General features: G+C 43.3%; 1 protein-coding gene across 1 annotated transcript; it reads right to left on the minus strand.

Moving 5' to 3' along the window:
• Positions 1-11: 11 nt before the first annotated feature.
• FRMD8 (FERM domain containing 8) lies at positions 12-23753 on the minus strand. The gene is made up of 11 exons (XM_066582963.1): positions 23563-23753; positions 19605-19683; positions 16077-16244; positions 15892-15993; positions 14319-14377; positions 11454-11620; positions 8230-8442; positions 8021-8144; positions 5112-5255; positions 2598-2781; positions 12-657 (listed from the first exon to the last, which is right to left on the minus strand). Exons 2-11 carry the CDS (start codon positions 19681-19683, stop codon positions 548-550), a joined length of 1350 nt encoding a protein of 449 aa, XP_066439060.1. The 5' UTR covers positions 23563-23753; the 3' UTR covers positions 12-547.
• Between the last annotated feature and the right edge of the window lie 18 nt (positions 23754-23771).

Here is a 23771-nt window from a genome sequence, read left to right on the forward strand (position 1 = left end):
ATGCCCCCAACTGTGACAGCAAACAGCACTTTATTTCAGCATGTTTTTATATAAAGGCGCAAGTGTACAACTGCAGTTACATTTCAGAATAGTGAATATTAGGTTATTTATACATAGTAGAAAGTAATTAATGCACCAGATCACTCAAATACCTCAATGCATAGGCCAAATATATAGGTTTAATGTAGGATATATTGACCTCTACATTCTCACATACAGACATATTAAATTCCTTCCTGTTCCAGGAAATAATTTCTGTAAAGACAACTTTAGTTCCATAATACAGCTTGGTCAGAGGAGAGATCTTTCCTGCTTTGCAACAATGAAGGCACTTTCTACAGTACAGAAGAAGATGAACTATTAACTTTCCAGAGTAAGTGCTACATCCTGGCAGCAGAGCGTCCATCCCTATAGACACAGCAGTGAAGTTATTAGGCACGTTTGTAAGAGGTCGTCGTTTTTGGCTTGGTCCATACAGTGCATATTAAAGGTTCAGTGCTTTACAAGTCCATTTGGTCTTTGGCTTTGCAATCTACTGATGCAATGGTCAGCTCTGCCCGAGTGTCTCCGAAGGCTGCACAGAAGCGTAGCCATGAGTCGACTGACGAGTGAAAAACGATGAAGCTCTTTTCGGTTTCACACGTTTAATTTCAGTGCCTGAAAGGAAAGTGAAGTCAAGATTTGTATCATAATGGCAGAAGTAGAATTTTTACAACGTTCACCACTGAACCACAGCTCCACCTAGTGGCGAGCCGACATGCAGACGCCTCAGGTATGAAAACATAGATGCATTTTCCACAACTATATTTTGTGGGATTGTGGAGAATAAAATAAATTCTGCCATTTGTTTTTTGGATTTCGATTTAACGGCATTGTGTTGAAAATAAATAATGTGACAACATTCTCTAGGTCAGCGCGATTCTGGCCGCACCAAGTTTTTACCGTTATTTTAGGTTTTGCTATTTTTGTACACTAAACAATTTTTAAAAAACAGATTTGCTTTTCTGTCGCTGTTTTCAAGAGCCATAACAATTTCTATTTTTCCCATCGACTGAGCTGTATGGGGTCTTGCTTTTTTCTGAGACGAACTATAGTCTTCATTTATCCAATTTTTGGGAACATTACATTTTGATTGCTTTTTATTCCATTTTTTTTTCTAGAGGCAAGATTAACAAAATCTGCAATTCTGTCCTTTTTTTAACGGAATTCACCATTCAACATAAATGTTTACTTCTGCAGGCTGGTACGATTATGTCAACATCAAATGTATACAGTTTTTTTCTGTTTTGCAACTTTTTCATACCATTTGAAAAAGATGTATTTTTTTTGTAAATCGCTACGTTCGAAGACCCCTAGTATTTTCTGTTTTCGTCAATGGTGCTGTGGAAGGATATTTCCCTCAGGATACTTTTTAAAATGGTACCATTGGTTAATCTATGCGATGATTTGATCACTTTATATTCCTTTTTTTTTTTTTTTAAGGCGAGATAGCTAAATTTTGCCTAGTTTCACCACGTGATTTTTTTTTTTTTTCCATAGTCAAAAAACAAAAAACAAAAGACAGTGCTGCAGGCAAAAGCCCCCCTAATGGCTGTCATCAAGAGATGTATGGGCAGTCGTTAAGGGGTTAAATTGTATGATCAAGTTGCAAATCTATGTGTGAAACTTTTCACGAACACAATCTTCTACTACAAGAGTCTCCCAGAACTTTTCCCTTTGCATAAGCAACCAGTGTTCTGAAGTTTCTTGCTCCACAGGCGCTCACATCCCAACTCTACACTACTAACGGTCTAGGTTTTGTACATCATTGAAAGTATTTCCTTTAGGCCTCATTCACACGAGTGCCGTTTGTGTGCATTGGAGGCGCGCACAGAAAGCGCTTTTATAAGAACCAATGGTTTCCTATAGAGGAATCAATTTTAGAAGCGCTAAATCGACGCACCTAACAGAGATAGGACATGTGACTTCAAGATCACATCTAAGGTCCGTGGTGCTAGAAAAGATAGGACCTGACCTATCTTTGGTGCATCCTTTATAGACTCCTATGGGAGCTGGAAAACATGCACCTCGGATCACGTGAAGGGGCTGATTCAAATGGCTGGAATTCAGCCGAGGTTTAGTGCAGTATAGGCGCGATCTTTTCACACGCCTATACTGCGCACAGACAGCGCTCGTATGAATGAGCCCTTATAGTAAAACTTAAACCCTGCAGCAAAACCCATATATAATCATCCAGATTTTCAGTGTTATTTGTTGGATTTTCTATGGATTAGAGGCAATCCATGGCAGAAACATTTTTACCATACCTAGACCTTGGTAGGAGTTTCCTAAGAGAAAACTTGTTTCCAGGGGTCCCCAGTGCTAAAAATGGTTGGCAACCACTACACTAGTCAGTCTGTCAGAAGGCAGTAGGTGCCCGATTTGCAAACCTTCAACTGCCAAGTCAGTAACATTCTGCCACTCTGCTTCTGAAACACTTCTGCAACTTGAATATATTAGGGAAATGAAGCAATTTCCGGATAATCTGTAAGGAGCGTGGCTTCAAAATTGAGACTCACTACCTTATGAGGTTTCTTTCCTGCCACCTTCTGACTTACCGTCATCAACATAATCTATTGTAGTGAGATTTTTAATGCGGTTACACAAGACACTTTCTTGTCTGCGGAGCTTGCTGCGTTTCTCAGAAACTTGTGAATTCCCAGGAATCGTATCTGGAGATGGCAAGTCAACGCCTTGACTGAGCTCTATGCAATACTCAATCAAGCCACTCATCAGCTCAGCCTGTAAAAGAAAACTAGCGTTATATAGTTTAGTCAACTGCTTCAATGGACAAAGATTAAAATATATATTGGAACAACAGATAATTATATATTTATTTACTGCATTAATTGGCTGTCATTGATTCTCGAGTGCTGCGGATCAGCCAATCACTGCGGCGCTCGATGAACTGATCAACAAGCGATCTGCAAGGAAGCCTGCCGGGACTGCAGAGACGAGCGGGAGGGACCCGGACGGCGCCTGCTAGGTAACATGATAAGACATCCCCCGAAAAAAAAAAAAAAAAAGACCCTGTGCCTCTTTTTAGGCAAAAATTAATATAAAAGACAGGGTCTTATTTTTGGGGAAATAGTACTGGACATTAATATATTTTGATGTTCATTTATACAAAAGTACCAATAATAAAAAAAATGGCCATTCCCATCTCAGCAAGTTATCACCATTAACAGTATAGGGAATAACTTGCTGAATGGTTGGGGTTCGACTGCTGGGGCCTACACAGATGCCTAACACCAGCTCTGGTGTTTCCTGAAGTTTGGGCAAATGATGCTGTGCATAAGCACCCCTCCTCCTTTCACTTCAATGGAAGCACCGACCGAGTTCGAGTGCTCAGCTATCTCAGACGATTCCACATGTTGGGATGCACTGGAACTGACCTTTTTGAGATAGGTGAGGGCTCCTGCAGTTGGACCACGACCAGTCAGCAAATTATACCATATCCTGTGTTATCCCCATCTGTATTAAATTACCGGAGTGTTCTGTGGTGGTTTAATGTGTGTTACTTTTTTTTACTGAAGATTTATTAAATGTTACTTTCCTAGGAGTAATATATGCGAAACATTAAATTTCTTTTCTAGTTCTTCATCTTTAAAGTTAGCACATTAATGCTAAAATAAATTGCAGGATTTTGTTTCGCATTTTGAGCTTTAAATTTGTCTTGTCTCTGATTACAAATATTCACTGAATGTATTCCTAAAACGTAGCTTTTAATAAACAATATTTTAAAACCTCAAGGTGCCTCATTGACACAACGCGACATAGACAAACATACATGTACAAGAACAGCTCTATGTTGAGCTAGTAATAAAAGATGCTAGGAGAAAAAAAGCCCCATATGAGTGAATGGCTCATATAGCGAGAGGAAGGCACCTATACACGAAATTAGTATACGTTGGTGCCAACCAACAATGGTACAAGGCTAATGACCAAAACTGCGGTCAAGCAACTCATGGGTATAACGAGTCTCTCAAAAGAGAATCCTGGACCAATGCCAGAAGTGGATGAGTTGATTCACGAATGAAATTTAATTCGTATTTGGTTCTTGGTTCAGCAAGGCTGCCGTAGCTTGGCATAGAACGAGTGCAACGATACCGCAAGGCCTGATGATGGTAGTATGCGGGCCCTTGGACCGTGCACCGCTCTCAAAAACTCCTAACCACTACTTCTATTTACTACATAGCGATCTTTAAGCTCCATGTGGGCTGAAAAAGAGAAGCGTTAAACAGATTCTGTCTTCTCCTCAGGGTCCTCAGCTGCCTTTGACAGCTGAGCAACTGACCTGCTAGATTGCAGGAAGTTTAAAGCTATGCCTTATAATTACAATGGAGTATGTTTAAAGCTCAGGTCCAAGCGCCGCATATATTTAATTAGTACATAATTACTTTATACTAAACAAAACAAACAAATTTGTGTCCCATAAGAATCCTCACTCTACACTCCATATATAAAGATACCAAAACCTTGTAGTTAGTCCCACCTACAATGTCACTATAACAACCAAAAACTAAGCTCTTCCTCTTACCTAGCATACTTATGGCATTTAGGCTGGATTCAGACAAACGTATATCAGCTGGGTTTTCATGCCCAGCTGATATAAGTCGTCTCTCTCTGCGGGTGGGTGGGGGGCTGGAAGAGCCAGGAGCAGTGCTCTGAGCTCCCGCCCCCTCTCTGCCTTCTCTCCGCCCCTTTGCACTATTTGCAATGAGGAGAGGTGGGACAGGGGCGGGGCTAATTCTTAGAACTTAGCCCCGCCGCCTCCTTTCATTGCAAATAGTGCAGAGGGGCGGGGAGGGGGTGGAGAGGAGGCAGAGAGGGGGCGGGAGCTCAGAGCACTGCTCCTGGCTCTTCCATTCTCCCCCCCCTGCAGATGAGAGCATCGTATATCTGCTTGGCGTGAAAACCCAGCCGATATACGTTCGTCTGAATCCACCCTCAGGCAGTATATAAGATCTGTGAAAGCGTGCAAAGTAAATCTGCAAATGACTAAAAAAAAAGAAAAAACAAATCCACATATAAACCCACATAGATATTACACAAATGTCAATGATTAATACCTGCTTAGAATAAATTTTCAGTAATTTGTTTACTGGTGTTCCTTCACTGTCTCCGTCAAATTCAAGCCACAGAATGTGTTCTTCCTCATCTGGATAGGTGTGATCCCAGGACAGCTCTGAAAACTTTAAACTTAGAAGTACATGCTGCAAGACAAAAAACACCACTCTAGTTTGTAAATTATATCTATGTTTCAGCTTGTCATATTATATTTTGGCATCTTCCTTTATGAGAACTTTGCAGATATCACATCTAGTATAAAATTGCTTGGTCAGAACACCCCATACTTTCTGTGCTTTGAGAGCCAGACTACACAATCTCCAGATTATCAACACCTGTTATCCACTAGAAGGACATTTTACAGAAATCTCATGAGGCATAGTGCCAATCAATCTGACAGAACTCTGCCTGACAACTAAGAGGTCATCTCTCGTTTAGTTTCACGAGCCAATGATAATAAAGGAATTATTAAATTAGAATTATTACAAGTGAGGCGTGTCCAAGCCTCATTGCAAATGTCCTTTGTAATATATACCATGTTTTCCTGAAAAGAAGACCCTGTCATATTAATGACACAAAAGAGGCACAGGGTCTTATTTTCAGGGGGTGTCATACTCACCTAGCAGACGTGTCAGGGTCCCTCTCACCGATCCTTGGCGCTCCGGCAGGCTTCCGTACAATCCTCAGCTCAGACAGAGCATCGCTTGCTGGTAACAGGATTTGAAAACCCCGATTCCAGCAAGAGATTGCTCCGATTGGTTCTCAAGCGACGTGGCTCAGCCAGAGGCAGGATTTAAAAACCCTGTTTCCAGCAAGCGATCTGTAGGCGCCAAGAACTGCAAGAAAGCCTGCCGGAACTGTGGACACCTGCTGAAGGGACATGGACGGCGCTTGCTAGGTAAGTATTGCTTTTTTCCATGCAGGGTAGCTAGGGCTTATTTTAGGAGTAGGTCCTATTTTCGGAGAAACGTGTTATCAAGGCTCTGTTTAGGATTTTGTTAAACAGCAGCACGAAATGGAAGGAATGGTAGTGGTCCATGGTGTCCATACCCAAGTTGTTATGTGGTGGCTAGCATTATGTTATCACATTACTGTACTGTGACAAATGCAATAACAACTTATAGTCTTTATTATCTCTGCACTATAAGATTACCACGGTTATTCCTATGTGGTTACTTTAGTTTGGGTATTATCCATGTGAAGGGACATCACTATAGTACACCTCTGGCAAAGACATATCACGGTCCCTGTAATGTGAATTCACCGTGTTTATGATCCCATTGCTGGGGTTTGATATCATCATCTGCATTATCCAGGTTGTCAGACATTACTGTAAGAATGTGCAGTTATATCACTGGGTTTCCAGGACATTTGTATTTGAGTTGTTGGAGTTGCCATAGAGAACTGGTACATGAGACGGTAAAACAGTTCCTCCTTTGCATAACAAGGTACCAGATACATTTCTTGTGAAGTCATGGCGTCACTACAGATTCTACTATCGGGCTTAGAAACTTCAAGTAAATTTTGTCCCCAGGCCGGGGGGGTGGGGGGCAGTTCTATCACTGTTGGTCTTTTGTGCTGAGGCCCCTCAGATTCACTAGTTCCACATCCCATTTTCAACTATTCTAAAAAACCAACGTAATCTTCAGACTACCTCATCGCTGCAGTGCATTGCTAGTGTTAGAGCGCTATTCCTGCTCTCTGATTAGCCAGCACTGCTCATGTGATCAGCGCTGGCCAGACAGCAGAACACAGTGTGCATTAAGTAGCTAGAAAATTGTATGGCCATCTTGGATGGCTAAAAACAGAATACCGAATTAACTGATTAAGGGAAACATTGAACACTGGCAGAGAAGGACATCAGCAGGTAAAATACTCTCCACTCCTTGGTCTCAGGATGGAATTTTGTTCCGAAACTGTAGGGTCACTTTAAAGGGGTTGTCCCGCGAAAGCAAGTGGGGTTCAGCACTTCTGTATGGCCATATTAATGCACTTTGTAATATACATCGTGCATTAAATATGAGCCATACCAGAAGTTATACACTTACCCCCTCCGGCGCTGGCGTCCCCGTCTCCATGGCGACGACTGAAGCCTTCTTCTCTGGTCGCCGCAACAGTCAGCGCTTGTGCAGATAAGAATCCTCTGCTGGCTGTGTCCGGGCTCACGAGCGGCGTCCTGGCCCCTCCCTCGTCATTGTAGCTCCGCCTCCGTCACGTGGTGCCGATCAGCCAATGAGGTGGCTGTAATCGGCAGTGGAACCCAAGACTGGAGAAGAACATCCACGGTGCACCATGGGAGAAGACCCGCGGTGCACCATGGGAGAAAACTGCGGTGCACCTTGGGAAAGGACCAGCAGCCATCTTGAAAGAAGAATTTTTATAAGTTCACGAAACGAGCTAATGGCGAGTAGAAATGCTCTTTAAAAACGCTTTCCACGGGTAGTGCAGTATGTTTGCTTTAGAAGGGGGACTGGGAAGAGAAAAAAAAAAATTTACATTTCTGCCGCGGGACAACCCCTTTAAGGCCTCTGGCTCAGTACTTCAAAAGACCCCATTATCGGTCCACGTGGAAAAAAGTCAATGTGAAGAAACTCACAGCATGTCCTATTCCAGTTTGTTTCATGGACAAGAAATGGGACACACCAATGCATGTCAATGTGCTGTGCCCATGTAATACAGACAGCACACGGACTGATGCTCATGTGCTGTCTGATACAAGCTGTGCCCAAGCCTCTTGAGCACAACCTGCGCCCAAGGCCAGTGGCCTAAATTTTTTTTTTTGAGCTTCTATCACAAAGAAATTAGTTTTTTTTAGAACTTAAATTAAATGCTTTTGTTATGTTCAACATTTGTGTAAGATATCTAGCAATAAATGGTTATACTCCACTTGAAGTGATGGAATATAAAATACCTTTTCCTTGCGGTCTATGACAGACACACCTTCCATATTAATGGCTACTGATACGGTTTTACGGCCATTTCTGTTGAGGAAACCTTGAGAGGGCTTGTCCACTTCTCCTTGGAAAAAGGCACATCTGAGAACGAAAATAAAGGCAACTTTAATTTGCAAGTAGGATTTTAATCTTAAATGACTACCGGACTCGTTATGACCAAACGTACCCGTAGTAGGGAAGCTCATGGCACTTCTTCAAATACTCTTTGCAGTTAATTACCCCACAGTTTTCAGATGTAACGTTTTCCGTAGCCGCTTTGTACGTATTCACTAGTGTCTCTTCAAAATGTATTTGCCGATTCCCTCTATTTCTAAATGCATTCAGTAAACCGATCCTCTTTTTACATATATATGGAGGAAGAAAGGACTCCAGTTGTGGCCTGCAAGAAGAGCAGCAAAATGTAACATATTCAAAGATTGCTCTTCTAACTTCCTTATGCGTACAATCAAACAATCCTGTGAAGGACCATCACATTGCAATGCTCTTTCAGAATACTAATAGTGAAATTAAACTATATTTTACTATTGCTGTATGATCAACAAATGTAAAATCTATTATCTTTGTACTATATCTTAAAGGGGTATTTCCATCTTAGCCATGGCTGAGATGGGACTACTTGTCTGTGAGCCACAGCAACTGGTGTTACAGTAACAGCCATATTGGTTGTACTATGCCGTTTCTGTAGAAGTAAATGGGAGTTATGAAAATAAGGTAGCACAGGCTGCTAGACTGTTTCTGTAACATTTGACTTGTGGAAACCACATCACGCGCTGTGCTACACTATTGACAAAACTTCAATTCACTTCTATGGGAGTTAAGGAAACTGTGTTAAACAACTATTTCAACTGTTTCCATATTACAGGTCACCACAAGCAGTGGAGTAGAGATGAGACACCTAAAACCACAGTTTGGTTGAAGATTTAAAATCTTTAGAAAGTCAATTTATGCTAAGGATTTTCATCAGTTTAACACTTCGTGTGAAGTCCATGGTAAATCTACAGTAAAGTCTGCAAAAAATTCTCATGTGGATTTAGTCACAGATTGGTCATGGATTTACAGCTGCAGAAAATGTGTCCTGTGGCGAGGCTAGGCACAGAATGGCCTGCAGGGGGCTGTAACCAGGCCTTTTGTGTACTGAATGTGTGCTAATCAGCAGGGACAGCTGTATGGGTGTGTCTGAAGGAGCTAAAAACTCCAGACAGTGTCAGTCCTAGGCTGCAAGCTGGAGCAGAGCTACAAGCCAGAGCAACGCTGCTGCTGAAAGCCAAAGCCAGGCTCAGAGAGTTGGAGCTACTCCTTGAGAGGAGAAGGAAAGTCTGACATCTGTGGGAGACCAGGCTGTGGTACAGCCACGAGTCTAACAGGGAAGGCCACCTCTAGACTGACACCCTGTTGGGTACATGTAGTGGCACTAGGCCACTGTGTTAGTAGTAAGGGATCTACTGTTTAGTTAGCACCTGGACGGGCAAGCGTTTATTATTTTTCATAGCACGAAGTGTAAGTGCTGCCAGTGGCTGATGGGTTTCCACTAGATTTCCTTGCTACTGCTGAATATTAACCCTTTGCAATCTAATTTTGGATTCAGGGTATCTTAGGGGACTTTCTCTTTCTGCGATTATATAATGGTGCCACCTGCTGGCTAGGGCCTGTACTGCGGTATGGGACATACTGGAGAGGCCCCCGGAACAACAGAGCGGTCAGTAATATACAGTAAGAATACCCTGCTGGACATCTGCCGACATCGGAGCTGTACAGCCTTCAATCAGAATGTCTTCAAACGTCAGACAGTGGATTAGAACGGGTTAAAGAAAATAAAGTAATTTGGATTTTTACATGGACTGAGTGAGCCGCTGTGTTGTTGCTGACCCAACCACCCCTCATCCCATGAAGACATTACCACAGTCCCTAACAATTAAAAAAAAAAAAAAAAAATGTATATATATATATATATATATATATATATATATATATATATATATATATATATATATATATATATATATATATATATATATATATATACACATATATACACACACACATATACACACATACATACACACACACAGATAATACACAATGTTGTATATTACTGTAAGATTTGACTTAAAAGGGAACCGGTCATCATCTTTGAGCCCCACAAACTATAGTATGGGGCTCAAAGGTGAGGGAATGAGCGTCTAGGGAACAGTGCCCCTATTCCTGCCCTGTGACCTCGCAAAGTTGGAGCACGCACAAAGTTTGGCTCTTTTAAGCCAGTTCTGTGTGTTTGTCTCACTCGTTCATCTTTATTAGACGGTGCGCACGCAGAGCCGACTGAAAAGAGACATGCTGTGTGCGTGCCAAACTCACATGCAGACACAGCACGGGAGTGGGGCACCCAGCGAGTATGAAACCACAGCTCCACAAACTACCTGTTCCCTTACCTTTGAGCTCCATAATGTAGTTTATGAGGCTCAAAAAGGTGATGACAGGTTCCCTTTAAAAAACAAAACAAAAAAAAAACTAAACAGTCCAAAAAGTGGAAATCTACTTTCCCTATTAGTATCACTTGTCTATTTTTGTTACATATGTCTTTTTAAAGGACCCGATGGTACATGTAACAATCCAGGGAATTAGATATAGAGACCATCAGCTAAACTTCTGTCTTCACTTAAAGCGTATCTGAGTTTGCAACAAGTTTTCTAAAATACACCAGGTTCTCCTTACCCTCTCATTTTTTCTATTTGTGCCCTGTTTCATGTCTGCAAAGTTCTGAATTTTAGGTGGTCTTCCCCGTTTTTCTATTGCTCTGCTGCTTGCAATCCACTTTCAGGAAGGGGTTATGTAGCAAGTCTAGCATTATGCCAGTAGTTCACTGTCCTGACATCCCATGCTGCACTGCATTGCACTCTCTCTGGCCCAATCAGCAGGGAGGCCATATCTGAATGCGCATCCCTCTGCTTTCCCAGTACAATCAGGTACTTAAGAGACATTCTGGCCAAATGGTTTGTAAGCCCGCCATAACGTGTGTGTAATGTGCGCACAGACACCAACCCGCACAGTGTAACAGCAGGAAGGACAGAGACTGTGGAGAACATTATCACAGTGTCAGCAGACCTGTCAGCCTGCAGCCTAAGTGAATGGGAGCTGCCTGTAAAGACAGCCTCTCCCCCCTGTTGCTATGAAAACATCTGTGCTCTTGTTACTAAGCAGTTACAGCGGTATAACTAAATTTCCAAGGCACATATATAACATAAATGATGAGGCTAACATAAGCCCCATAAACATTCGATGACCGGAGTCTGAAATGTAAGTATATAACTGAACAATTACAATGCACCTATACAATATATTTCTTTAACACATAGCAGCACAGGTCTGGATAAAGCAGCATACACAATACCATACCTTAGCATAGAGGCTGTATGTTTTTCTTGGCTGTATGGCCCCAGCTCCAAACAGCAAGACAGACCACCCAAGAGTTCACAGTCCTCTATATCACATGGATACCTGCCCTCCAGAACATTGTATTTTGCCTCTTCGTACAGCAGACGCAATACACCCGCATCAGAAATCTGCACAAATATTGAAGCCAAGTTAATAAAACTAATCATTGTGTTCCATTATTTATCCGAATAGAAATAAAATGATAAACGAGTCGCATATTCACACAAGGGGTTAAATGGCACGGAGCTTTGATGTATAGCATTAGGCCTGAAAAACTATATTTACACAGGAAAACTAATGAAGTGTACATATATTGATAAAGCTACCCCTATAACCGGTCTACTCTGTACAAGCCTGAGGAGCACCCACTGAACTTATGTACAGGGTACAAGAAAACACACCCTGTATGCAAACTGAACGTGGACTTTGTGGCTCTAACCATTAAGAGTGACCTCAGAGTGCGGCTCAGGGAGTGCCGCTAGCATTTATGGCATGGTGTTAAACAGGTCATAAAGTGGTTTCCTGTGCGATAGGTTTCCCACACACTAAGGGGGTATTCACATATTAGACATATATGCCATGTAAACGTCGGATAGACGTGGGTAGCAAATATATTGAACACTGCTCCTTAACTAGACTCTAGTGCCCAAGATGGCCGGAATTACAGATACAGCCAAACTGGATCTTCTATGCAGTTTACGTAACTCCCATAGAAGTGAATGGTAGCTACATAAACAGCATTGATCAGCCAGTTTGATTCTGGCCACCAGTGGCCGCAGCATTCAGACAGCTATGCACATTGTAGCCACAATTTGCTGAGATAGTAAGAAGGCACATGTACAGTATGGGAGGACAGCAGACTATGGGTGTTGAACTGTAGATTTGTTTACAGGGATCTTTAAAAGGGAACCCATCACCAGATTCATGTTGCCCAAAGCAAGGGCAGCATGGACCCGGGGCAGGTATGTGGAGTGCTCCCATATAGGTCTTATTCCGAAGTGATGCAGCACTTCAAAATAAACATACTTTGGACATTCATTCCAAAACAGAGCTCCGAGTCATGGGGGCAGTGCCATGCCAGCCTCTCCACACCCGCATCATCGAGCGTGACAATGCTTTCCCTGTACACAAACAGGGAGACTCTAGATGATGCAGGCAGGGAGAGGTACAGCACCGCCCCCATGACTCAGTGCACCATTTGGAATGACTGTGCAAAGTACACTCCACAACACTGAAGTTGCAACACCAAGAAAGCAAAGTCATGGAATTATGGAAATCAGTGGATCGATAGATATGTTAATGATATGCAAATGATAGGGGGAAAAAAGAAAACAAAAATATTAAAAACATGTGGATTAATTCAGCATGGAGTATGAGCTCCACACACAAATACACGCACTGGCATGCTGTTATGAGGTTAATAAATGGTTGTCTGCAAAATGTTCTGACATGCTGAATGCCCTTGGGCACACAGATCATCAAGGTGTGCTGCTGTAAGCTCCCTTTGCAGTTGCTGAACAGGGACGCCCCAGATGTGCTCAATGGGAGACAAGTCCAGAGAGGCTGCAGGCCGTGGTAGCATGTTTAAGCCATGCAGGCTGTACACAGTTGCGTGAGCAACATACGATCTGGCGTTGTGCTGAGATACAGTTCCCGGGACAGTTTGGAGAAATGGCCACACTGTTTATTCTATGATCAAAATCAACAGAACGCCGAGCTGTTAGTTAATCTGGAATGAAGACTAGAGGGGTCCATATGCTGTATAATATGCCATTATGAGTAGGACTGCCTGCGTGATCTTCCCTTGTGAAGGCCTCTTCATAGTGTTACCCACGTGGACTTTAGACCAATCTACAGCCATCATTGTGTCGAAGACCAAAGAGAATCCTTGTTGAAGAGGTAGGACCTCCACTGCAGTCTTGCTCTGCACCATGATAGCCTTTGAGAGGTCAATGGAACACCTGTTGGAGGTTTGGTTCGTATCCCAATGTCATGGAAGCACCTATGTGTAGACACCGTTTGACACCCTAGGATGTGATGGCTATGTAACCTGTGTAGTCTTGTGAGGGTATATGTATATATTGCCATATGTTTTTTTATGCTTTTATACCTGTATGCAAGTTCTATTCAAAGCTAAAATGAGAAAAACTTATATGTCGCCTTACATCAGATATTCCAAAGGCCTTGCCAGGCGAAGACAAAATGTGCAGCAAAGAAGAACCAGACACAAGGCCGCGTACTTGGCCGTTTTCCCAGAAGCGCTATATCTAGATGAAGACCGTTCAACTATGCATCTGAACTTTCACTGTCTCAGGCCGGAAATCCGGACTTCCCATATATGGTTATGCTGTGAATTTTAGCCAATGAGCCCATCACCCATTCCTAGTTATGAGACCAAAGGGTATAAGATCTCATGTAATCTGTAATAAAGCGCGCAGCGCAGTCATGTCCCCGTGTGAGAAACTATACCAGACCTCCGTGTGGTGTTTTCTTCTTTCCGCCGGCAGCGGGGCAAGTGGGGTGGGTCTGATTGGTGCTGTACTTAGAATTTTACCCTGACAGTCTCTGCAATAGCTCGGCACTCCCTGCTATGTTCTGAATGTTACGTCACTAGTGACATAGTGTATATAGCCCTGCAGGAAGGAGAATGCTTTGAATTAATGCTTCGTCCCCGGAACAAGAAGAATTGGCCGGCTTGCAGTGAGGTGACCGGGGCTGCATGTTGCTCATATTTTATAAATGTATCAACAATGCTGCAAAGAATGGTTTCAGCTCAGGAGAAAAAAAAAAGATTTTTTTTAATGACAAATAAGGTTTTGAACTCACCTGAAACTCTCTACTTTTGGGAAAGAAAATGTTTCTGCGAAATTGGAGTGTAGGTTCATCTGAGATAAGAAACAGACAGCACAATATTAATTAACGTTAATGGTTAAGGGGATAACAACAGGGGCTGTAAATATTTAGAGTCATCACATTTTGAGACGATGTAATTCGGATAAATTACATCTGCTACATTGTTAGTGTGTCACAGTAACATTCACTTTTAAGTGGGTGACTAATGCTCGGGCTTCTTATGTGACTGACGTTATCCTTGACAAGCTCTGAGTTGCGCAATTATTCAGCTTCATGCTTCTGTAAGTTCTGGTTGCTCTTTTTTGTTTAACAAACTATTTATTGGTTTTATGATGTTCCAAAATATATCAATCAAAAATGACAACATTAGTCATGCATGAGGTCCCACATCATCAACTGATCGAAGGCGCCACAGCACAAGATCTGCAGCCTCTTCAATGCTGACATCACAGCACGATTCTGTAAGTGCTCAGAACACTTTTCTTGTTAACAAGCATCCGTTTTGAGCACTACTGGCTTGTTTCATTGCAGTGAATGGGACAAGCGCGCAGTCCTCAGAATGGCCGCTATAAACATGAATACAGAAGTCTGAGCACTCACAGAATCGTACTCAGATGTAAACACTGAAGAGGATGCAATGCTGTCATCAGTGTCAGTAATGTCAGGTTGCCTGACCCACAGGACAGAGAGATACGTTTTTTTCTAAAACGCTGTCATATGCAAGAACCCCCCCCCCCCCCCCCCCAAAAAAAAAACATAAAAGGCAGCCGGCAATAGGGAGACTTGTCATGTGGCAGGCTTCTACCGTCCAGATTGGCTACATTGCCAGGTCCCGTCCTATACACAAACATCAGTCTAGCTGATCCAGATGGGTAGCCACACTATGACTCTTCTTTCTGTTCCCGTATGCTTTTTTTTTTTTTTAAAAAGGAATTTTTTGAAAAACGGTAGCAATTTAGAAAACAAACCAAAAAAAAAACAAAAAACATACCCGCCTGTGATTTGGGCACCTGTCCAGACTTCATACAGTCTGTGGTTCGGGCAGCATGGAGCTAGTGACCGGTTCCCTTTAAATTGTATCCGTTATACTATGCTGCTAAAGGACATCATACTATGGACACTACACTACTAGTCCAAATAGGCTAATAGAGACTAAAAAAGAAGGCAGCCGACTCGGTTACAAGTTCGCCACATTCATAAATAGAGCGTTCGTCCACCGCTCTCACCAGCGACGTCAGCTGTGTATCTGCATGTATACGAGACAGCCATCAATCAGAGGTGACGGGGTTGGGGCACAGCCTTCTTCATGAATCTAACAGACACAACTAGGAATCTTTGTTAAGCTCTATTAGCTAAACAATGATACTTTCCGCCCGAGGTCAGCAAAGTATGACAGATCCGATTATAAATACTGCGTTGGGCTTGGTTCAGGCGGCTGCATTGTATTACATTATAATCTGTTACATTTCTGAAAAAAGCAACATGGGAAAACAAACAAAAAAAAAAGAAAAAACGTAAACGCCAATATTGTCAAATCATAATTTACCAAGCTGGACATCCTCTAGTGTGCAGTTTGTGAAACGTGCCAGAAGATCATGCCACTGTCTGCAGACTTTGTAGGGATGGTGTTTGGGTTTGAGTTGAACCTCTGAGAAAAAGAAAAAAAGATGAAACAATTATTGGGATAGGTTTAGTTTTGTAAGCTGCTATTAAGGTTTTGAAGATCTTTACCTAAAAATGGAGAAATGAGCCACAGAGAAAACACTTCCTGAGCAATGTCAGGGAGATGGAGAACTTCAAGAACTTTCCTGTGTACCTCATGCGCTGTTGTGGCGGAAAGGCCATCCACTGTGAGCGGGATGGCGGTGTCATTTATCAGGTACACAATCACATCCACGGCTAGGGAGAGAAAAAGAGCAGAAGACGCCAGCAACACTTATTACTTTGAATATACAACAATTGTTGACAATTTACAATGCAGATATAATATTTACTGCCCATTAGTAAACATTCATAACCCCCCCGCCTTCTATTTAGAGGCAGTATACGAATATCTTGAGACAAAGTTTAACTTCCAACATACATGGAATGCAACAGAAATGTGTCAGTGGACAATGGCAGGCGCAATCAGGCATTATTCAATAGCTGTGCTGTATTTTGCAAAATACTTCAACCACATTTAGGAATAACGGCAGCAGCGGTGTCCGCGCGTACCTTTGTCACTTTCGTTTTCATCTATACCGCGGATGGCCCTCACGGCGAACCACCTGCCATGCGCATTACTGACGGTTTTGTTTTTAAACAGCTGCTTTTCCCGAGTCATCACCTAGCGATGATGCGGAATCCGCGGCCTTTCCGCAATGTCAATTGCAGAAGGTCGGCGGATTGGACGGCTTCGTTGACTTCAATGGAAGCAGTCAGCGCGGAATCCGTGGAAAAGAAATGGAGCATGCTGCGATTTTTTTTCTGCTTGCGGAAACTTCAGTTGGTTTCCCCAAGTGTGCAGGAAAAAAAACTAACTCGATTTCCCATAGCCGCGGATTCCGCAGCAAATATCAGCCCCCGAGCAGGAGCCCTAATGAACAATTTACTCAAGTAGCTGGGACCAAAGATTACTCTCTGCCCAATAAAAAGTTACTTTGCCAGGTGTCATATATGTGATAGTTATAAAACAAACGTATGCACAGTTCCTGCTCACAATAAGGGCCCATTCACGTAACCATATCCGTAAAACCTGCAGCATTTCACTGGTCTGTGTGAGACGGCAGAGACCGCGTATGGCAGCGAGTTCGCTGTGCGTGACCATGTATCTCCTGCACGCAGTATCGCCACCCATAAACAATGTACTGCGTATGAACAGAGTTGCATACGTTACTCATAGAAAAGTATAGGGCTCAGGCTGCATGCTACACAGGGAAAGAGCATGCTGCAATCTATTTCTCGTGTGTATCGACACACTAATGTGAATGGATCAATGAAAATCCATTTACTTTCATTGACTCCATTCGCCGCGTGTCACGCAGCCGTAATGCATGCCAAAATCACGGTCGTGTGAATGAGCCCCAACTCTGTCCTGCTGATTCACCAGAAGTGGGACACTGCAGTAAGATGGCACGGGGAAAGGGGAAGGGTGGGAGCGGGAGGAATCTTTTTCTTAACTATCATCTTTCATGTCTCATCAGGACAACACCTGTCCATGAAAGTGATGAGCAGACTGCTACTCAAGACTTCCTGCTCTGACCTGGTGTATTATATATTACACGATCATCTGAATAGCTGCCATGTAATACTACTACTGAAAGGGAAAACGATCAACTAACAGACTCTTCCCACAGCAAAAATCACGAATTTGCCAACAGCTTACACTTTTAATCCACAGTCCTGCAGCATGGCTTAATAGAATACCTGCAGAATTACTATATACTGCAATACCGAAGTATTGCAGTGCATTGTACAGGCGATCATACAATTTTTCTCACTTTTAATTAGAAAATTTAGAATATTAAAGTTAAAAAAATAAATAAAAAAAAATACACCTTTCCAAGTTATCGCCTAAAATAATAATAAAAAAATTGGTATCCTTTAAGCCCTTCAGCGGCAGGTTTATTATGACAATTTCAGCGCAGCAAGCCCCGGAGATTTTCCTCAGATAATTCGAGGTAGCAAACTTGTAGAGTGGCACAATAACTTTGTGTCCTGGCCAGCTTTTCAGCACTAGAGCTGTCCACGGAAATCTTCCGGGGTTTAACTGCAGGTCAGTGCAGCAAGCCCTGAAGATTTTCTGGGCGTGCCACTAAAGGGGTTAACTGTTCACACTATTTCTTCTAGCTGCCAAGTGACCAATCTCATCAGCTTGGAAGAAAGGTGCAGTTTCCCTTCATGAAGTTAAATCCAGCTTAGATAATATCTGTGCACATAAGATGCTTACCAGTATTCGCCTGGAATCTAATGCTACATTTGTGAAGACCTGGCTCCTGTGGATTCAATATGCCTACCCACAGTTACCTATTCAATCCTTAATAGGGCTATTACTTTTCCTTTTATTTCTATCTAATTTTCAACTTTCCCTTATTTCTTTAGTGAGACCCCCCCCCCCCCCCCATACACCAACTTTCTGCCACCACTATCCTCTTCCTTCTTGGCTGCCGCTGGCCTTTTCCCTTTCAAGTTCTAATGCCTTATACATTACAAATTGTGCTACAAGTGTCGATATTGATACCGTTATTTCTGTTATAACGACTACAGTGTAGTAGTCATGCTGAACTCCGCTTTTTTTTTGAATCCTCTCTCCCTTTTCTCTAGTGTTAGATATCCCTCCTAGCCTTGTGTCTATTCTTGTGTATTACCGTTACGATGGACAGGACGATGCCATTTTCTTTAAAATTGTTTTGACTCTTGTTCTTTAAAGAAAGAAACGTTTAATAAAAATTATTGTCCAGAAGAAAATATTTGATGATCAAAAACCCTGATGTATACCAACAGCCCACCAGTAAAAAAAAACTAGAAAGGTTGCACCACAAAAAACAGGCTTTCAAACAGCGCCACCGATGGAAAGCTTAAAAAAAAAAAAAAAAAGTTATGAGGGTCAAATGCAATTTTCTTTCTATGGTTTAAGTAGTACACTATTAAAAAAGAAGAAAAAAAAAAACAACCCTATATAAATAATATATATTTATACTATATAATCATACTGCCCTACAAGATAAAAATGCTAGGGGGGGGGGGGGGGGGGGGGGGAGAAAAAAAAACTACAAAAAAAAGAAAAAAATAGGGCTGCAGTGAAAAGGGCTTAAGTGTACAGTAGATGAGGTAACGCACAACAGCAGAATGGTTTTTATTTCCCATTTCCATAAAAATGATAAGAGTTAATCATTTACCTCAAGATTCATCCTGCAATAAAACAAGCCTTCCTGTTCGCACGTCAATGGAAAATAAATAAAAGGAGTGCAGAATACAGCAACATAAACTACTGTTTTTTTCCATGAAACGTCTTCAAGTGGAATCAAATAAGATTAGCAGAAGAGGGGCTACATACTGAGCAGGCAGCCCATGCGGGTCTGTACTGTGAGAGAATACATGCAAAGCTAAACGAATAAAACGTGTTGCAGATGTGCTGTATTTACAAAAATACATGTAATGCACAGAAGTGGCGTCCCAAGTGCCCGCAGCGCTGCGGCGTCTGTTAGGAACCTTGGAGGTTTTTCTTTCAAAGTAAATCAAATGATTGAAGAAGCTGCAATATACATATTATATACCTACATCGTACGCCTGAAGACGACACACTGCCTCGCAGCAGATAGTCATTCGCTGACAGCGGCGATGTTCCACTTCTATCCATCTAGACAAAGAGGAGGAGAAGAGAACAAATGCACTCAGAATATTACTGTAGAGTCACACAAACTAGATTTGTTCATCCAATTACATAGTTTAACAGGTTACAATAACTGCGCTGGTGAACCTCCCAGCAGAACGGGTCATCCTCTCCAGATCTGTCCCATAAGCCTCATGTCCCGAGGCGGATAGGATTCCGCATGCGGGAGCCCACAGCGGAATGCGATCCTGCCCGCAGCAGAGGACGCTGCGGTTACCTGTCCGGGTCTTCTGCGAGCTGTCCAGGTCTGGGGATGTGTTTAACTCTGGCTATCCTGCGGAATCCGCAGACCATCTGCAATTTAATTGCGGACGGGCCGCGGATTGGATGGCTTCCATTGACTTCAATGGAAGCCGTCCGTGCAGGATATGCACTGAAATGGAGCATGCTGCGATATTCTTTTTCTGGACCAAAAGGTCCACAAATCAAATCTGCATACTTTATTTCATTCGCGGACGCCCATGTATCCCTATGGGTGGCTTGATTTGCGTATCTTCCGTGCAGGTGTCCCGCAAATCAGATCTGCCCATGGACATTGGTCCTAAAGCCCCATTTACCAATGCCCATTAGTAGCTTATTAGCTTCATTTGCATTTAAATGAAGCTCCCTCTGCTGTATGCATATAACAGCGGGTAGTCTGTTATCTGCATACAGCTCCATTGTTCCCCCTGGGACAGCAGCTGAAAAGGTTATCAGCACTCCCTCGGAGAATCATAGTGTGCAGTCCCTGCTATCAGCTGGCTGGCCAAAACGATGGCTTTTATGCTAAACTAAAAATCATCGTTCAGCTGAAAAGCTAAAGATGATCGCATTTACACCGTTTGAATGAATTTTGAGAGATAATCGTCGCGTGTAAATGGGGCTTAAGATTTTTTCAGGAGTGAAATACAATAAACATGCAGTGGTGTAATAAACTAGCTGAAGGGCTATTATTAGATGCCTAGTGAATAATCCAGAAGTGTCCACCTAGTTGTATGATGCGCACTACTGCTCTATTCAGATGGGGTGCCCAGGTGTCAGGATCACTGGGGACCCCAGCAAATATATATTTATCTCCTAACCTGCGGATAAAAGACATTAGTGAGGAAACCCATTTAAATAGGAGCTTTCATGGCTTGTGTCACCAGAATGGGCAAAAAAGCCTTTACAGCCTCTTCCCCGCTGACTCCACCACCAGTATTTGCATATCCGCCCCATTTGCCCACAAAGGTTCTTGTAACATATTAGGAGCATTTTTCCAAAATGAGTCCAGTGCATTTGTAAAGCTTTCGCCCCTTACAATACAGAATGGTACTAATCCCTTTGCTTCCGTCCACAAGGTGAGATTTAACCAAAGTGAGTTATTTCCCATCGTATAGATGTTCTTTAGTGCTGTCAGTGTGGAAGACGTTCTGCAGCTGCCCGCAGAGCGTTAGCGCACGGTGTCAATCTAACATGAGGTCGGTCACAGACACTAGATTAATATCGCACGCCGTATGTAACAGGACTACAGTATGTGAACGGAACGGGGCGTCTACAAGACAACACTGAAGATTAGGACAGCAGCTTTTACTAACTTGCCCGCCTACTTGCCCAACATAAATCAGGTCTACGGCCGGCGTACACGTATTTGAGCACAGCCGCATGCAGTGATTTTAAGCGAAATGAACAAATACGTTTTTTGCGCACGCACTGGCGTATTTTACTGTAATTGTTGCACCCACAAAGCACCTTCACTTGTGCGCAGCAAACAAAGATGCACGGATTTAAATGGCCAATTCATTTGAGTAACAGATGTGTTCTTCTGCCATCGGCATTACGCAGCGACTCGCACTTTTAGTGTATTGTGCGCACATTTGTGCGCCCCTATTGACTTCTATGGGGACCGCTGGTGCGCAGGAATATAGATCACGCTGCATTTTTTTTTTCATGACCAAAACATGCAGGAAAAATACACACGTGAAGGAACTTATTGTATTGGAATCAATGGCTTCTATGCTCTGCGTAGTGCGCCTAAATTTTGCGCACGCAAATACACCTGTGAGATGTCAGCCCAAGGCCACTCTCACACGGGGGATGGTAAAAACGCTGCGGAATCCGACCCTGTGCCTGGCCGACAGCTGCGTGTACCCGTGATTTCTTCTTCTGTTCTGTACTGCGGATGGTCGGCGCGGTTCGCCGTCGGACATGCGCAGTGCAGGTTTGTTTTTTTTAAACGCCTACTACACTCTATAAGCAACTGTCTTGTTGGCAGTGAGTGGAGGCAGGCGGCCGAAGAGATCTCCGTCTAGCTCCGTCCCCATTGTCTGACAGACTATCGCTCCTGTGTAATAGCAAGGAGTAACAGGTGCTGGAACAGCTGTGGGGTGCTCATATGCAGATAGTCGCACCATTACAGTCACCCATTCACAGCTGGACCGTAAGGCCGAGCGTCTCAGACGGCTTACACGCTTCATCCCTGACATGCCCCAGTTAACAATAGCAAGCGGTCCGCCATCTCCGGAAGCCTGTTTGGCCATGTCTCCAGCAGAACCATAGGCTGCCTGTCAGCAGACTACTGACATGTAGTGCACTGCATTACACCTGCCCGAGTGGGGCACACTGCATTACACCTGCCCGAGTGGGGCACACTGCATTACACCTGCCCGAGTGGGGCACACTGCATTACACCTGCCCGAGTGGGGCACACTGCATTACACCTGCCCGAGTGGGGCACACTGCATTACACCTGCCCGAGTGGGGCACACTGCATTACACCTGCCCGAGTGGGGCACACTGCATTACACCTGCCCGAGTGGGGCACACTGCACTACACCTGCCCGAGTGGGGCACACTGCACTACACCTGCCCGAGTAGTGCAGCGCTCATCTAAGCAACTCAAGAGGTCCACAGCAACAAATCCCCATGCGGAAATATAGTAACAATTGAAGATACATGGATTTCGTCTCTAAGGTCCCTCTCACACGTGCTGTCGGCAAACCGCCGTGTTTTAGATCGCACCGTTTTGCTACAATTTTACCGCCATTTTCGGATGCAGCTTACTGCCCCCAACAGCGGGTTTTAGCGCATCCCATCATTGCGATGAGGTGCGTTAATCGCAGCCAAATAGAGCAGACAGCGATCGTTGCGCAGGTTTGTGAGGCCCCACTAAAATCAATGGGAGCGCTATACTACGATTAGCGCAGCGTTCAATACACCACGGCAAAAAAAACGGATGTATGAGAGTGGTCTAAACCTGCAGCTGAGCTGTGTATCCACACGTGGACAGACACAATTCACGTATGACGCAGTTCTGCATAAATTCACGTTAAGAAGCGACATGCCAATTCTTAACACTATTCACATGGGTGTATTTGGCCCACATATTACGCACATGTAATATGCACTGCTATATACCCATTCATCTCTATCAGGACGCTCACATTCATGTTTTTCTCAGTTCCTAACAAAAAAAAAAAAACGCAGTATGCCCTATTTTGGCGCAAAATATGCACCTTCATAGGCTATGAGGATTTAACATGTTTCATGCATATTTACTGTATAATACGTGGGCCACACGCGAGCCCAGAACCGCACGGAAACGCATCAGAAATTCTGTGCGGTGATCTTGATTGTTCTGCGGGCTAAATCAGTGTGCAGATCCGGCTCCAAATCCCAGACTAAACAGCGCAGCACAACGCATTATATGGGATATGCCGAGGGGCCCGAAGGAGAAGGAATATGGAAACCCCAAATCAGGTGTGAACAAAGACTAAACCACAAGTGTAGTGTAGTGTAATATATATATATATATATATATATATATATATATATATATATATATATACACACATACACACACGAAGAACTAGGACCCCTCACACTTACCGAGCCGGCTCTCTTATCCTGGAGGGGCTGTAAACAAATCCGAGTGAAATAAGGTAAATCCTTCTCAACAACTGCAGCTGCGGTAAATCACTGACTACTGCCCACCCCCAGCGGCGCTCACCATACAGAGCCGCCGCCACCACCAACTCTCCTTATTACTTGCTCCCCACTTCGGTGTAGTCAGGAAGCTGACGTCATGGAAGTTCTAC

Source organism: Eleutherodactylus coqui, chromosome 11 (genome assembly GCF_035609145.1).
Source record: "Eleutherodactylus coqui strain aEleCoq1 chromosome 11, aEleCoq1.hap1, whole genome shotgun sequence".
NCBI classification, from domain to species: domain Eukaryota; kingdom Metazoa; phylum Chordata; class Amphibia; order Anura; family Eleutherodactylidae; genus Eleutherodactylus; species Eleutherodactylus coqui.

Excerpts from the sequence above, each read along its gene's own strand:
- FRMD8 (XM_066582963.1), bottom strand. The coding sequence starts at position 19,683 with ATGGATAGAAGTGGAACATCGCCGCTGTCAGCGAATGACTATCTGCTG. Across the intron at positions 5,256-8,020 it reads TCATAGACCGCAAGGAAAAG|CATGTACTTCTAAGTTTAAA; the intron begins GTATTTTATATT and ends TTTGTCTTGCAG. Across the intron at positions 2,782-5,111 it reads TGAAAATTTATTCTAAGCAG|GCTGAGCTGATGAGTGGCTT; the intron begins GTATTAATCATT and ends TTTCTTTTACAG.